Below are 12,686 nucleotides of genomic sequence, written 5' to 3'. Positions count from 1 at the left end.
TTTTTCCTTTGTTTCAGCACTGGTGAACCTGACAATTATGTGCCTCTGGGCTGCTCTTCTAGAGGAGTATCGTTGCGGTGTTCTTTGTATTTCCCATTATTTGAATGTTGGCCTGCCTTACTAGGTTGGGGAAGTTCTCCTGGATAATATCATGAAGAGTGTTTTCCAACTTGGATTCATTCTCCCTGTCATCTTCTGGTACACTGATCAGGAGTAGATTAGGTCTTTTCACGTAATCCCATATTTCTTGAAGGCTGTGTTCATTTCTTTTCACTCTTTATTCTCTTTTCTTGCCTTCTCATTTTATTTCATTGAATTGATCTTCAATCTCTGATATCCTTTCTTTTGCTTGATCTATTCGGCTATTGAAACTTGTGTATGCTTTGCGAAGTTCTTGTGCTGTGTTTTTCAGGTCCATCAAGTCATTTATGTTCTTCTCTAAGCTGGTTATTCTAGTTAGCATTTTGTCTAACCTTTTTTCAAGGTTTTTAGTTTCTTTACATTGGGATAGAAGATGTTCCCTTAACTCAGAGAAGTTTGTTATTACCTACCTTCAGAAGCCCACTTCTGTCAATTCATCAAATTTTTTCTCTGTCCTGCTTTGTTCCCTTGTTGGTGAGGAGTTGCGATCTCATGGTGGCGGAGAGACATTCTGGCTTTTGATGGTTTCATTCTTCTTGCACTGGTTCCTTCCCATCTTGTTGGGTTTATATAGTTTTGATCTCAGGTAGCTGCTTGGGGAGGCGGCCTTTCCTTTGTCTGCCTGTAGAGGTGCTGCTGGGCTGCCACAGATTCACTGGAGCTGCTGCATCTTTTATTAGGAAAATTAGGCCAGCTTCTGCAATGGCGGCTTCCCTGCCCCCCATTGAGCTCAATTATTCCTGGTTGCTCTCTAAGTAGTGCTCTGGGTGGTGAAACTCTGGAGTGAGAGTTTTTTAGCCTCCTGGGCTTTGTGCAGGGAAGACCTGTCCTGCCGTGTGGGCTGTTTCCCTGCGTTTAGTTACCGTTCTTTCTGGGAGGTGGGTAGCTCCATCCCGCTGGCTTTTTGGCTTTCTTGGCATCAGCCAGTGCTTCCGCCTAGATCTATGCTGACAGCCCTGGTGCCGGCCGAAGTTGCTGCTCTGCCCAGTTTAGGCAGCTTGCTGAGGCTTTTCAGGCTGGTGAAGATCTCCTGTTCTGTGGGTTGTAGAGGGCTTGGGTGGAGGCCTGTATCCGGATCGAAGTGTCAGTGGGAGAGATCCTCCGGTCCTCCAGTCGGTTGCATGGACCTCCTGGGTGGGGCAGTGCCCTGCCTTGCCTCAACTTGCCCTATTTGGTTTATACCCACTGTCCAACCAGACCCATAAAATGAACCTGCTACCTCGTTTGGAATTGTAGAGACCACTTGGCTTCTGCATCTCTCTCTCTCTCTGGGAGTGGCTTTCCAGAGCTGCCTCTTATTCGGCCATCTTGGGATCCCCCTACTTAAATATTTTTTGAGAGGTCTTTGTTGGGGCAAGGTAAGCATTTCTAATACTGGGATAAATGATGATTAATACTGGAAAATAAAAGTGATAGTTTATTGCTATTACTACTCAATTATTAAGATTCAGTAGACCATTTATTCTATTCATTCATTCATACATGCGATGAATGTTAAACACCAAGTACATGATTTACTAAGAAGACTGTAAAGATTTAGGACAGGAATATAAAGACAGGAACTCAGTGGAACATTGCAACTTGAATCCTGAGAGGCGGTACTTTCAAATAATTCTTTATAATGGTAATAAATTTGCTGTATCCATTCTACATTTATCAGGCCTTTCCTTGGTGGACTGACATCACCATTTAAATGAAAATCCCTGTCTTCATTTGTTAATTAAGGTACATTGCTCCTCAGGGAACAGACTAGTCTGTGACACATTGGAGCAAAGTGTCTGGAATCTGATTTTCCAATGGACATTCACATATGTTTGAACAAAAGAGTGGTAAATACTAACTATAGCACCTATTTTACAAAAGCTCAACTCAAGACACAGAAGCCTTCAGATGGAAATGACATACAGTAGAAACCATAGATGTACAGAAGACCAGCCAGGCACATGGTAGTGAGTGAAATGACTAGATCAGAATCTTCTGGAGCCTGGAGCTCAACACATGGGTGTCAGCTCAGAAAAATTTTAAATCCCACAAATGACAGAGATTTTTTTTTGTAACAGCAAATATTTCTTGCATACCCACATAGTAAGAATTGTACTTTTTGAACTACACCCTGAGAATCACTGGAATTAATGATGTCTAGGCTTTTCCCACATCTAGGACTCTATAATTTTTCTATAGCTTTGCTACCAATGACTTTTCCTGGGACAATGTATAGAGTGAGGCACTCATTTCTCCCTGAGGCAGTTTATTTTGTTCTTGGTTGTTCATAGTGTTAGAGCAAAGAGTAAGCAAAGAGTCATCTTCTTCTAACTTTTATGTATTGGGTCATGTTCTACTTCTGAAGTGACATAATATAACCACAGTTTCTTCCAGACAATGGCTTTCCATTATACTCCCTAAATCCAGAAAAGATGTACAAGCCACAGCAAAACAACATGCATCAGGAAAATGGGAAGAGAAAGAAGGAAACAGGAAACAAGCCAGGAAACCAGTTTCCAAATCCATTGTGTTAATGGACTCAATATATTCTATAGGGAGCCCCCTATAGCTTTAGATTTTCTAGCAGTCAACTGTCAGAGGCAAATGTTAGCAGTTGGTGTATCAACATCCTTAAGGGCAATTTTCCTCAGGACAAACACAGGTGTGCCTGGTACTCAGATCAGACTTGGAGTAGTCAACATGGTTCCTTGTGGAAAAGTCTGTTGGGATGTCCTGAGCCACATGCATCACATTTCCTATGTAACAATCATAATATAAACAAACAAAGCATCATCACGAAGTAGTATTTAGGAAAAGTGATTATTTTAAGATATAAAAATAGCAAGGTTTAGGTGCCCCATTTCCTGCTGTAGATCTGGCTACAACCTTGATTCTAGATTATTTGGAAGAGTATATCCAATGAATGCCATGTAAGCAACTTTCCTTGAATGTTGGGTCTTTTGGGTGAGTTTTGAATAAATATTCATTAAGCTTTTGATTAAATATTAAATAAATCTGCACTTACTCTATGCCAGGAACTATTCTAAGTATTTTATACTTACTGTCTCATTTAGTATTCACAGTAGTCTTATACGGAGTTGCTCTTCTATATCCTACTTCAGGGATAAGGAAACTGAGAAAGATTAAGACCACTAGTAGTTTGTGAAGCCAGGATTTGAACTTCACACATTCAACCCAACCTCCTTTTAAAAATCACTATGGAATTCCTTCAGCAGTCAAGTTAGGTCAACATCCTTCTGTGAAAGTTTGGGATTTGAAGACAAAAGGGCAATGATGAGGTCAATTTATTTCTGCTGAGAAGCCAAAGCAATGGGAATGGACATAAGCTTGGAAAAGAGTATGGAGACTGGGGCAAAAAGACAGGGAGGGAAAGGAAGGCAAACAGTTCAGTGTATCCTTTAGAAAATCACTTCTCTGTTCTTTTTTCAGCTTCTTTAAATTGCAAACTGCTGTGGTTTAAAATACGTCCTTAAATTCTTTGACACTCTTTAAGATGGAGCCCAACTCCCTTCCCTTTGAGAGTGAGCTGGATCTAGTGAATAAAGTGGGAATGACAGGTACAGCTTTGGGGGTTTGGTCCCACAAGGCACTGTGGCTTCCTCACTGTTCCCTCTTTCGGACTGCTTGCTCTGGGGGAAGCCAGCTGCCATCATAGAGATGAACAGCCTAAGACAAAGGCCACGTGGTTAGGCACTGTGGCCTTCTGACAATAGCAAGTGAGGAACTGAGGGCTTTTTTGCCAACAGTCATGTGAAGGAGCCACGTTGGAAGTGGATCTTCCAGCCCCAGTTAAGCCTTCAGATAACTGCAACCCAACTGTAAACTCAGAAGGATCCCCGAGCCAGAGCTACCCAGTGAAGCCACTCATGGGTGATTCCTGACCCTCAGAAACTCTGTGAGATGATACATTTCTATTATGTTAAATTGTTAGAATTTGGAGTTGCTATGCAGTCATAGGTAACTAATACACACACCAACAAACAAACACACGTCCAAAACCAATAAAACAACAAATTCAAATAAAGTACATTACCCAGAATTTCCCAAGGAGAAAGAAACCGTGAGAATACAGCTATCCTCCTTTAAGTACGCCTGCACACTCTTTTAATCCGAAGATATTACAGCATTTTGATTCACTTCTAAAATAATTTGCCATGATTTGGAGCTTAAGTATGTAGGTTATTTACTTACAATTTACTTGTATAAAAAAGGGAAGATAAACATATTCAAGATTTCACATTACATAAACTCCTCAACATTCTTAAAGCAATGTCAACAACCAAATGCAAAAGATGGCCCAACGAAATTCTCTACCTCCTAAGGAAAGTTAAAATCTTAAAATCCAGCTTTAGAGGATGGAACCACAGCAGGCAATTAGTGGGCAGAAGCACACAATTTAGCCAGTTGTTAAGAACAATCTGTTAAAAGCTCATTTTAAAAGATAACATTTGCCAGCATTCTGATCCCAGAGGTTGGCAACCTGCTGAGGCCACACACAATCAGGGCAGGGTATTCAGCACATGATGATGGCTACAGCTGGAGAGTGTGTCCTGATTTCCATCACCTCCAGGGAGAGTAAACATCACTTGAGTTTTCATTCTAATGCAATCATGATTATGAACCCAGACGTATCACTTAGGCACCATGGTATCTCGTTATTTTTCAACTTCCACTTTCTCTACTCCATTGCACAACCCAGGGTTTTGTGAGCCCCACCGCATGGCATAAGGAAGCTTTACTAAGGAAAACAAATGCTAATTTATTTCTAGATGACTTACAGTGCTCAGCCCCAAATCAGGCCTAGCTAGTACACCTCTGCTATCTGTGCTCCATCTTGCACAAAACTCCTCATGAAGTTGCAGTTTTTTAAATTATTTTTATTTATTTACTATTATTATTTTTTTTGAGATGGAGTCTTACTCTGTTGCCAGGCTGGAATGCAGTGGTGCAATCTCGGCTCACTGCAACCTCTGCCTCCTGGGTTTAAGCGATTCTTCCACCTCAGCCTCCCAAGTAGCTGGGACCACAGGCGCATACCACCACGCCCGGCTAATTTTTGTATTTTTGGTAGAGACGGGGTTTCACCACGTTGGCCAGGATGGTCTCGATCTCTTGACCTCATGATCCACCCACCTCGGCCTCCCAAAGTGCTGGGATTACAGGCATGAGCCACCGCGCCCAGAGAAGTCCCAATTTCAAAAGAAATGTTTCCCATCAAAATTCAATAGACTTTTAAAAGCACACACACTTCCTTACTTTTCCAGGCTGCATGAAATTTAGTATCAGGATTATTATCCATTTGTCACTTTAACCTATTATTTAGTAAGCTTTTTTATGTTTGAGTTATGCTTCTTTCCCCTCTGAGCCATCAGCTTGCAGCCATAGATTCATTTGAAAAGCCGGCCGGGTGACATGGTTTCACCTCTTAGAACAAACATTTTCCACGTTTCTTATTCTGCTTCCATAAGAGACACCATTAGTTTTGTTCATCTCTATTTAAAATGATTTTTATGACACAATAACATTTCAAGTTTTCCATATTAACCTTCATTTTATTTCTTGAAATACTTAGGCAAACAATGCCACTAAGACGTCACTGATGGAGAATTCTTTCTCCTTCACTCCTGCCTACTTAAAGGCAACTCTGAAGAAAGAATACACTTTTGCTCTGAATCAGCTGAGCGCTGGGAGAAAAGTTTGAAAGTCTGACCTACTGGCTCACAGCATCTTAAAGTCAATACTTTCATAAGCAACCAAAGCAGAAAATCTTAATATAACTTTTTTCCCCGAAAGAAACAGATACATTTTCAAATCTGGAATCCTATAAAGGAATTTAAAAGGTATTTTCTTACACATAAGCTCAAAGATGCCTGTTTCCAAAGGGAAAATGAAAATAAAAATATAATCCCAGCCCATTTGCAAAAGCGAACAAGGACAGGAACACACACCCCGGGGGGGACGGTACTCACCCCACAGCCCAGGCCATTGCCCCCTTCGCAGGTGACTTTCCTCTGGTCAGGCTCAGGCAACAGCCCTGCTCCACAGCCAGGGCGGGGGCATAACACGCCCCCCATATGCAGGACATACTCCTCCGCAGCATACTGCTGGTACCGGTTGTACTGTGAACAAAAAAGCAGAGTGAGTTTTCAAATTGACTGTATATTTCAGCCAAAGGGTTAGGAGCTCACAGTTTATATTTCTTGCTTAACCAGTGTCAGTAAAATAATGCATGTGCGTGTGTGTGTGTAAGGGGAGGGAGAGGGTCAGGGGTTGATAGGGGAGGACAAGGTAGGGTTTAATGTAGAAAAAGTCTACCAAATTCAACTGGCAAGACATATGAGTTTACTCTTTGCTTTTTCTGTCTTGAGAAAACAGATTTTCCAAAGTTTTACATTTTATGAGATTACTTCTACGAACTGTATTTCAACAATCTCATTTCATATATATTTTAAGGAACATATTTATGTATTAAATGAACACTTATCATACATCATTATCAATCCTATAAAGCAATATATTTTCATGCCTCCAGCATTTCAGATTCAACAAGGTTTTGTAGTTATTTTGAAAATCGGCCCAACGTTCTACCTCATAACTGTTGGCAGCCCACACAGAACCAGTGAGCTAGAAGAAGACTAATGTTAAAGCATCACATTTTTCCTTTATCATTATTCTTAAAACATGATTTCCTGTGTCCCTGACTTCATTTCTTTCTGCTACTGCTTTGCTCAATTTCCTTTAATGGTTTCCCCAGCCTTCAAATAAATTCCAAACTCCACCAGATCATTTTCAAGGGCTTCTTACATTATTTGTAATATAAACTCAGATCAAGTCAGATAGATTTGCTCCATTATTAATTAAATAATGCAACACTTATGGAGAGTCTACTACATTCTAGACACTGCTGAGGGGCTGGGGTTACAGCTGTGAACGAACAGAGTTCTCCGCCTTCATCCACAGCACTGTAATAGTACCAAGAGGTTAGGACGTCTAGTATTTCCAATGGTGCTAAGTGTGGAAGAGGATAAACAACAGGGAAGAGAGAGATTCCAAAAAAGGTGGAGATTTCAGTTTTAAAGAGGCGATGACAGAATGCATTACTAAGGAGGTGTGTTTAAGTAAATATCTGGAGTGTTCAAGCCCCACTGTGCTGATGTGGTCGGTTGTTCAGGGTACAGTAAGCGGGGCAGTGGGGTGAAGGCAGAGTGAACGAGGGAAAAAACAGAAGGTGAAGTTGGAGAGTTCGTGAGGATCTAGAATATATAGTTCCCCCACAGCTGCTTTTAGAGCCCTGGCTGTTATTCTGGAACATACCAGAACCACTGCAGAACTCTGACCTGAGGCGTGACATAATTTGACTAATATTTTAAAGACAACCACCTGGCTGCTATGTTCGCAATACCCTCTGGGGTGCCAGGGTGGATCAGGAAGCAGAGAAGCATGTAGGAGCTTATTTCAACATCTATGTAAGAGATGGCATGGCTTGAACCAGGAAGGCAGTGCTGGAGGTGGGATCAGTGGTTGAATTCTGGGTATAATATCAAGGGAGAAATTGCAGAATTTTCAGTCAGGTTGGATGCATGGTGTGAGACAAAATGAGGAGTCAGGCATGAGTGTATAATGTATTTCCCTGTTTCCTGAGAACACAGGACATGGGGGCGGAGGTGGGGGGCGTGGGGACAACTGTGGAAGAAGAGGGGTGTGTGTGTGTGTGTGCGCGCACGCGTGTGCATGTGTGCGCGTGCGTGTGCATGTGTGTGCGTGTGCGCACGTGTGTGTGTGTGTGTGTGTGTGTAGGGAGTTGAGGCATGAAATCATTATATCTATTGTGCTTATGTTCAGTTTGATACACTATTATACAGTGATGTCAAAATGTCCAGTAGCTAATTGAATAAATAAGCTTGTAGTTTAGGGGAAAGGCATGGGTCCAGATACAAATTTTGAAGTCATTAGCATGAGCCTCTAATCCATTTTCCCATTTTTTCTGGCCCCAGGAGAGAAAGAAAAAGATGATCTGGTCTCCTTGTAAACATGTGAACGGCACACATATGCAGCAGTGTTTACTAGAAAAGTGGTCTAAGAGTTTGGATGACAGACAAACTAGAATCTGTGAATTTATGGGGTAAGGCTCTCTGGACAGTGTCATAAGCTGTGCAATTATCAGAGGATACAATGAAGATAGTTCCGATGCAATGAATGATGAGCCAGTTTGTGTAACTGAGAGCTTGTGTGTTAGTGGTTATGGCATGGATTTCTTAGAGGCTTCATACATAAACCCTACCTACAGCACTTCCTCAAATACCAAGGAAGGATCTGAGGAGGTGCACTGGTGACCTGAATGTCTCCAGGTCCTGCCTGTATCTCAGGATTACCTGCATCCTTGAAATTATTAGTAACGTTTGACGCTAGGTTGGATCTATGACAACCTGACCGTGTTATGAGGCTAGGTGTGACTATCCAGCCTCAGTAGCGAAGGTGAGAAAACAGCAAAGGAGACCGAGGAGCAGCAGCCTATGAGGCGGGTGAAAACTGAGGAGGACCCAGGTGTCCCGAGAGCCAAGGGAACACCGCATCTGCAGGAGGCTGCCATGATGAGCTGTGGTTGGAGCTGGGTGTGTGGCTGCCACTGGGGTCTTGACAAGAGTTATTTCAGTGGAGTCCAGAAAAACTTGGAGGAGAGGAATCCAAAGAAGTAAGAATGGACACTTTTTTAAAGGAGTTTGCCTGAAAAGGGGAGCAGAGATGGGGGTGGCCATTGGAGGGGACTCTGGGATCGTAAAGGACTTCGGAAAATGGAGAGAGAACGGTATGATACTATGCTGAAGGCAGGACTGAGATGAGAAGGGCAAATGTACAGTTTAGGCCAGAGAAAGAACTCTGGCCTTGAGCAGGTTGGAGGGGGATCTAAAGGATGTGTGGAGGGGTTGGCTCTCAGAGGGAAGGCAGCCATTCTTAGGAAAAGGAGGCCTGGCTGATGGCTTTGGCCCAGGTGCAGACAGGCAGAGGGGGATTGGGATTTGAGGAAGGCATGAGTGATGAAGGAGGACAGGAAGTCGGCATCATTGCTAGATGGCACCCAGGCCCTCCTGAGGTCAGAGATGATGAATTTAAAGGAAAACTCGTTAGCAGAGTCTTCTGATTCTCTGTACCAACACTGAGCTGCAAATCAAAGTAGAAAGGATGCTGGATTTGAGCTTGGTCGGAGTTTTGCTGGATTTGTAAAACGAAGCAGGACGTCTCTCAATCACCTCCTGCATGTGACTGACTGAATGATCTGACAGTGATCTGCCAAGCCCCTCTGCCTCAGCTCTGTTCACCTCCCACATGTGACTGTGAATGATCTCACGGTGATCCACCAAGCCCCTCTACCTCAGCTCTGTACCACTGTACTGCTCAAGCTACCTTTCTGTCTTGATCTGTCCAAATCTTTCCACGTAAAAACAAAAAACAAAAAAATCCTTTTTAGTGTAAATATCACATAGAATTAGAAAGGCTCGCAAATGTAGAGCTTAATACATTATAAAGTGACCAACTTTTTAAACAGTACCCAGGCCAAGACACAGAACTTTACCAGGGTTCCCTGAAATCCTCTGTGTATCTATTCTCATAACAACTTTACCCCTTCCTAAAAGACACCATTTTTTTTTTTTTTTTTTTTTTTTTTTAGAGAGTCTTGTTCTGTCAACAGGCTGGAGTGCAATGGCGTCATCTCAGCTCACTGCAACCTCCACATCCTGGGTTCCAGTGATTTCTCCTGCCTCAGCCTCCCAAGTAGCTAGGACTATAGGCACACGGTACCCTACCCCACTAATTTTTGTACTTTTAGTAGAGACAGGGTTTCACCATGTTGGCCAGGATGGTCTCGATCTCCTGACCTCGTGATCCGCCCGCCTTGGCCTCCCACGTTGTAATCACTCTCTTGTTTTTCTTTATCACTCAAGGTTCATTTCTAAACACTACAGTTCATTTTATCTGTTTTAAAGGCATATTGTTCAGTCCATCACCCTCCACTGTCTTTTTTTCCTTGCAATTTATTTAAGAAAGCAGGACATGTGACCTATAAAGTTTCCCAGTCTTCATTTTGCTGATTACATCCAATGTTGCAGTTTATAATGCACCTTGATACTCTATTTCCTACAAATTGATAACTGATCTATAGGCTTCATCCAATTCAGCTTCTTTCCTTCCTTCTTTCTTCGATCCCTACCCCTTTCTCTATTTTCATTTTTTCCTTCCTCCTTCCCTCTTTCCTTCTTCCTTTTTTCTCCCTCCCTCTATCCCTCTGTCCTCTTCTTTCTCCGCCTCTTCCTTCTTCTTCTTTCTGTCTCTCTCTGTGATACTACTTCATAGATGGTGTTTTGTGCTTCCATCAGGAAGATCATATATCGGTCTCTCTTTCTGAAATGCTTAGCAGTCCTTGATATTCAGTAACTAGATTTATTAAGATTGAAAATGACATTTTAATTCAAACATTCCTTCATTTATTAGCTAGAATACTTATATTTTTTGGTTACCCAATGGTATTGTTTGAATAGAAAAGGCAGGATAAAATATTTTTCTTTTTCAATGAATATTTATAAACCCATAAACTTACACGTGTAACGTGTGAAGTGTGTTTTAATCCAATGTTTTCCTTCAGTGCTTTAATCCAGTGATTTCCTTCTTGAAGCACAGCTGTCTCAACTCTGGCCAATGGGAATCCTTACAAGCTGATGTTCCGTAAGATGAACCTGACACCACTCCACAGCTGCCTCGCTATCTGCTGTGGAAAATTACTCAAGTTCATCTTATACATTTTCTGCCTCAGACCTGGAATTGCCTACTTTTAAAAGAGGCAAAACTTTCAAGATCCAGTCTTCATTTTGCTGACGTTAGCCAATGTAGCAGTTTATAACGCACCTTGATACTTTATTTCCTATAAATTGATAATTGGTCTGTAGGCATCATCCAATTCAGCTCCTCTCCTTCCTTCTCTCTCTCCCTACCCCTTTTCCTCTTTTCCTCCTTTTTTCCTTCTCCTCCCTCCTTTTTTTTCTCCCTCTCTCCTCCTCCTTCCATCTCTCTCTCTGTAATACTACTTGATAGATGGTGTTTTGTGCTTCTTAAAAATTCCAAGACCATAGATTGGGTTCTAGGCATGTTCAGTGGTCCTAACTTAGTCACTGATTCTAAGTCGTCTCAGTCCTTCCTTTGAAGGATAGGTATTTCAGAACTACAAGGTTTTTACTTAACATTTTCTATTTTACATCTGTTTCTCCTTTCTTCCACACGGCTTCTCAAGGACACAGAAGATGACAGAATTACAATATTCCATAACTTCTCATTTGCTTTTTCTCACATTACACAGTTTCAGAATAACAATACCATCATTGTGCCTATGATTTTTAAAAACTTCAAATATGTTTTCATATGGTCTACTTATTCTCCCGCAAAATCTTTAAAATAATTATACTGTATCTACACTGTTAACACATGTGACCATTTCAAACTATGCTCTTTCTCTTAACCTTCATGTTATCTTACTTCTACACACATACACACACACGCACACACATCAGTCCTTGTGTTGATGCTTGATGTCTCCCCAGGAATTTTGATTGCTTGAATCTTGTTCTCTAATAAATGCCTCAGGAAGAGTTCCTGGGAAAAATATTTACTGTGTTCTTCCATAGTAACAGTTTATTTAGGGTTTTTATTCTTGATAATAAGTTTGGCTGAATAAAAAATCTTTATATTATACATAGAAGGAATATATGGAATTATAGATCCTTATACCTATAAGGAATATATAATCTTAATATATTATTTACAAAGGGATTGTGTGTATGTGTATGTGTAGGTATATATATATATATGTTTATATATAAATATAAAATATTTATATATTATAAATAGAATATAATGTAAATATAAAATAATATATAAAAAAATATAATCCTGATATACATACAGGGATTGTGTGTGTATTCTGTGTGTGTGTGTATTATATATGTGTATATATAAATATTTATACATATTTCCCTCTTGAGTATCTTAATCTCTTACTTCATGTTCTTCTGGTATAAAGTATTACAGATAAGCCTAAAAATAATTTTTTTCTTTGTAAATTAATTGCCCTCTTTTGCCTAGATGCCCAAAAGTTTTTTTTTTTTTTCATTTCTTTAGAATCCAGGAATTTTATTAGGATAATATCTTGGTGCTGGTCATTTTTGGATCAATTTTCACCAGCATACTGTGTCAGGAAAGTTGTACTGGATTTGGTTTTTAGGATTCACTTTGTTCTCTTGCTTTGATTTTTTAAAATGTCATTTCTAGTGTACATATACTGGATCTTCCTTACCTCACTTCTAATTCCACAGCTTATCTCAAATCACTTTTTAATTTTTCTTTTTTTTTTTTTAGAATTTTCTTCATTTTTCACTTTCTATTTCTTTTAAGACAACATCTATTGTATGTATTTGTGTGATTTCTTAATAATTTGGTTCATCTTGTAAAGATTATTTTGCTTTCCTCTGATTTGGGGCATTCTCCCATTGTCCATA

General features: G+C 40.6%; 1 protein-coding gene across 3 annotated transcripts in view; it reads right to left on the bottom strand.

Moving 5' to 3' along the window:
• PRKN (parkin RBR E3 ubiquitin protein ligase) overlaps nt 1–12,686 on the bottom strand; it is a 1,407,348-nt gene that overhangs the window by 202,817 nt on the left and 1,191,845 nt on the right. For all 3 annotated transcript variants that reach the window (XM_032253244.1, XM_032253242.1, XM_032253243.1), the window contains exon 9: nt 6,114–6,263. In XM_032253244.1, coding sequence (XP_032109135.1) covers nt 6,114–6,263 — 150 coding nt within the window. The remainder of the gene's footprint in view (nt 1–6,113; nt 6,264–12,686) is intronic.

Source organism: Sapajus apella, unplaced genomic scaffold, assembly GCF_009761245.1.
Source record: "Sapajus apella isolate SASKATOON/1434 unplaced genomic scaffold, GSC_monkey_1.0 scaffold82, whole genome shotgun sequence".
NCBI classification, from domain to species: domain Eukaryota; kingdom Metazoa; phylum Chordata; class Mammalia; order Primates; family Cebidae; genus Sapajus; species Sapajus apella.
Note: the sequence above shows the minus strand (reverse complement) of the source record. Positions and strands in the feature narration are given on the sequence as shown.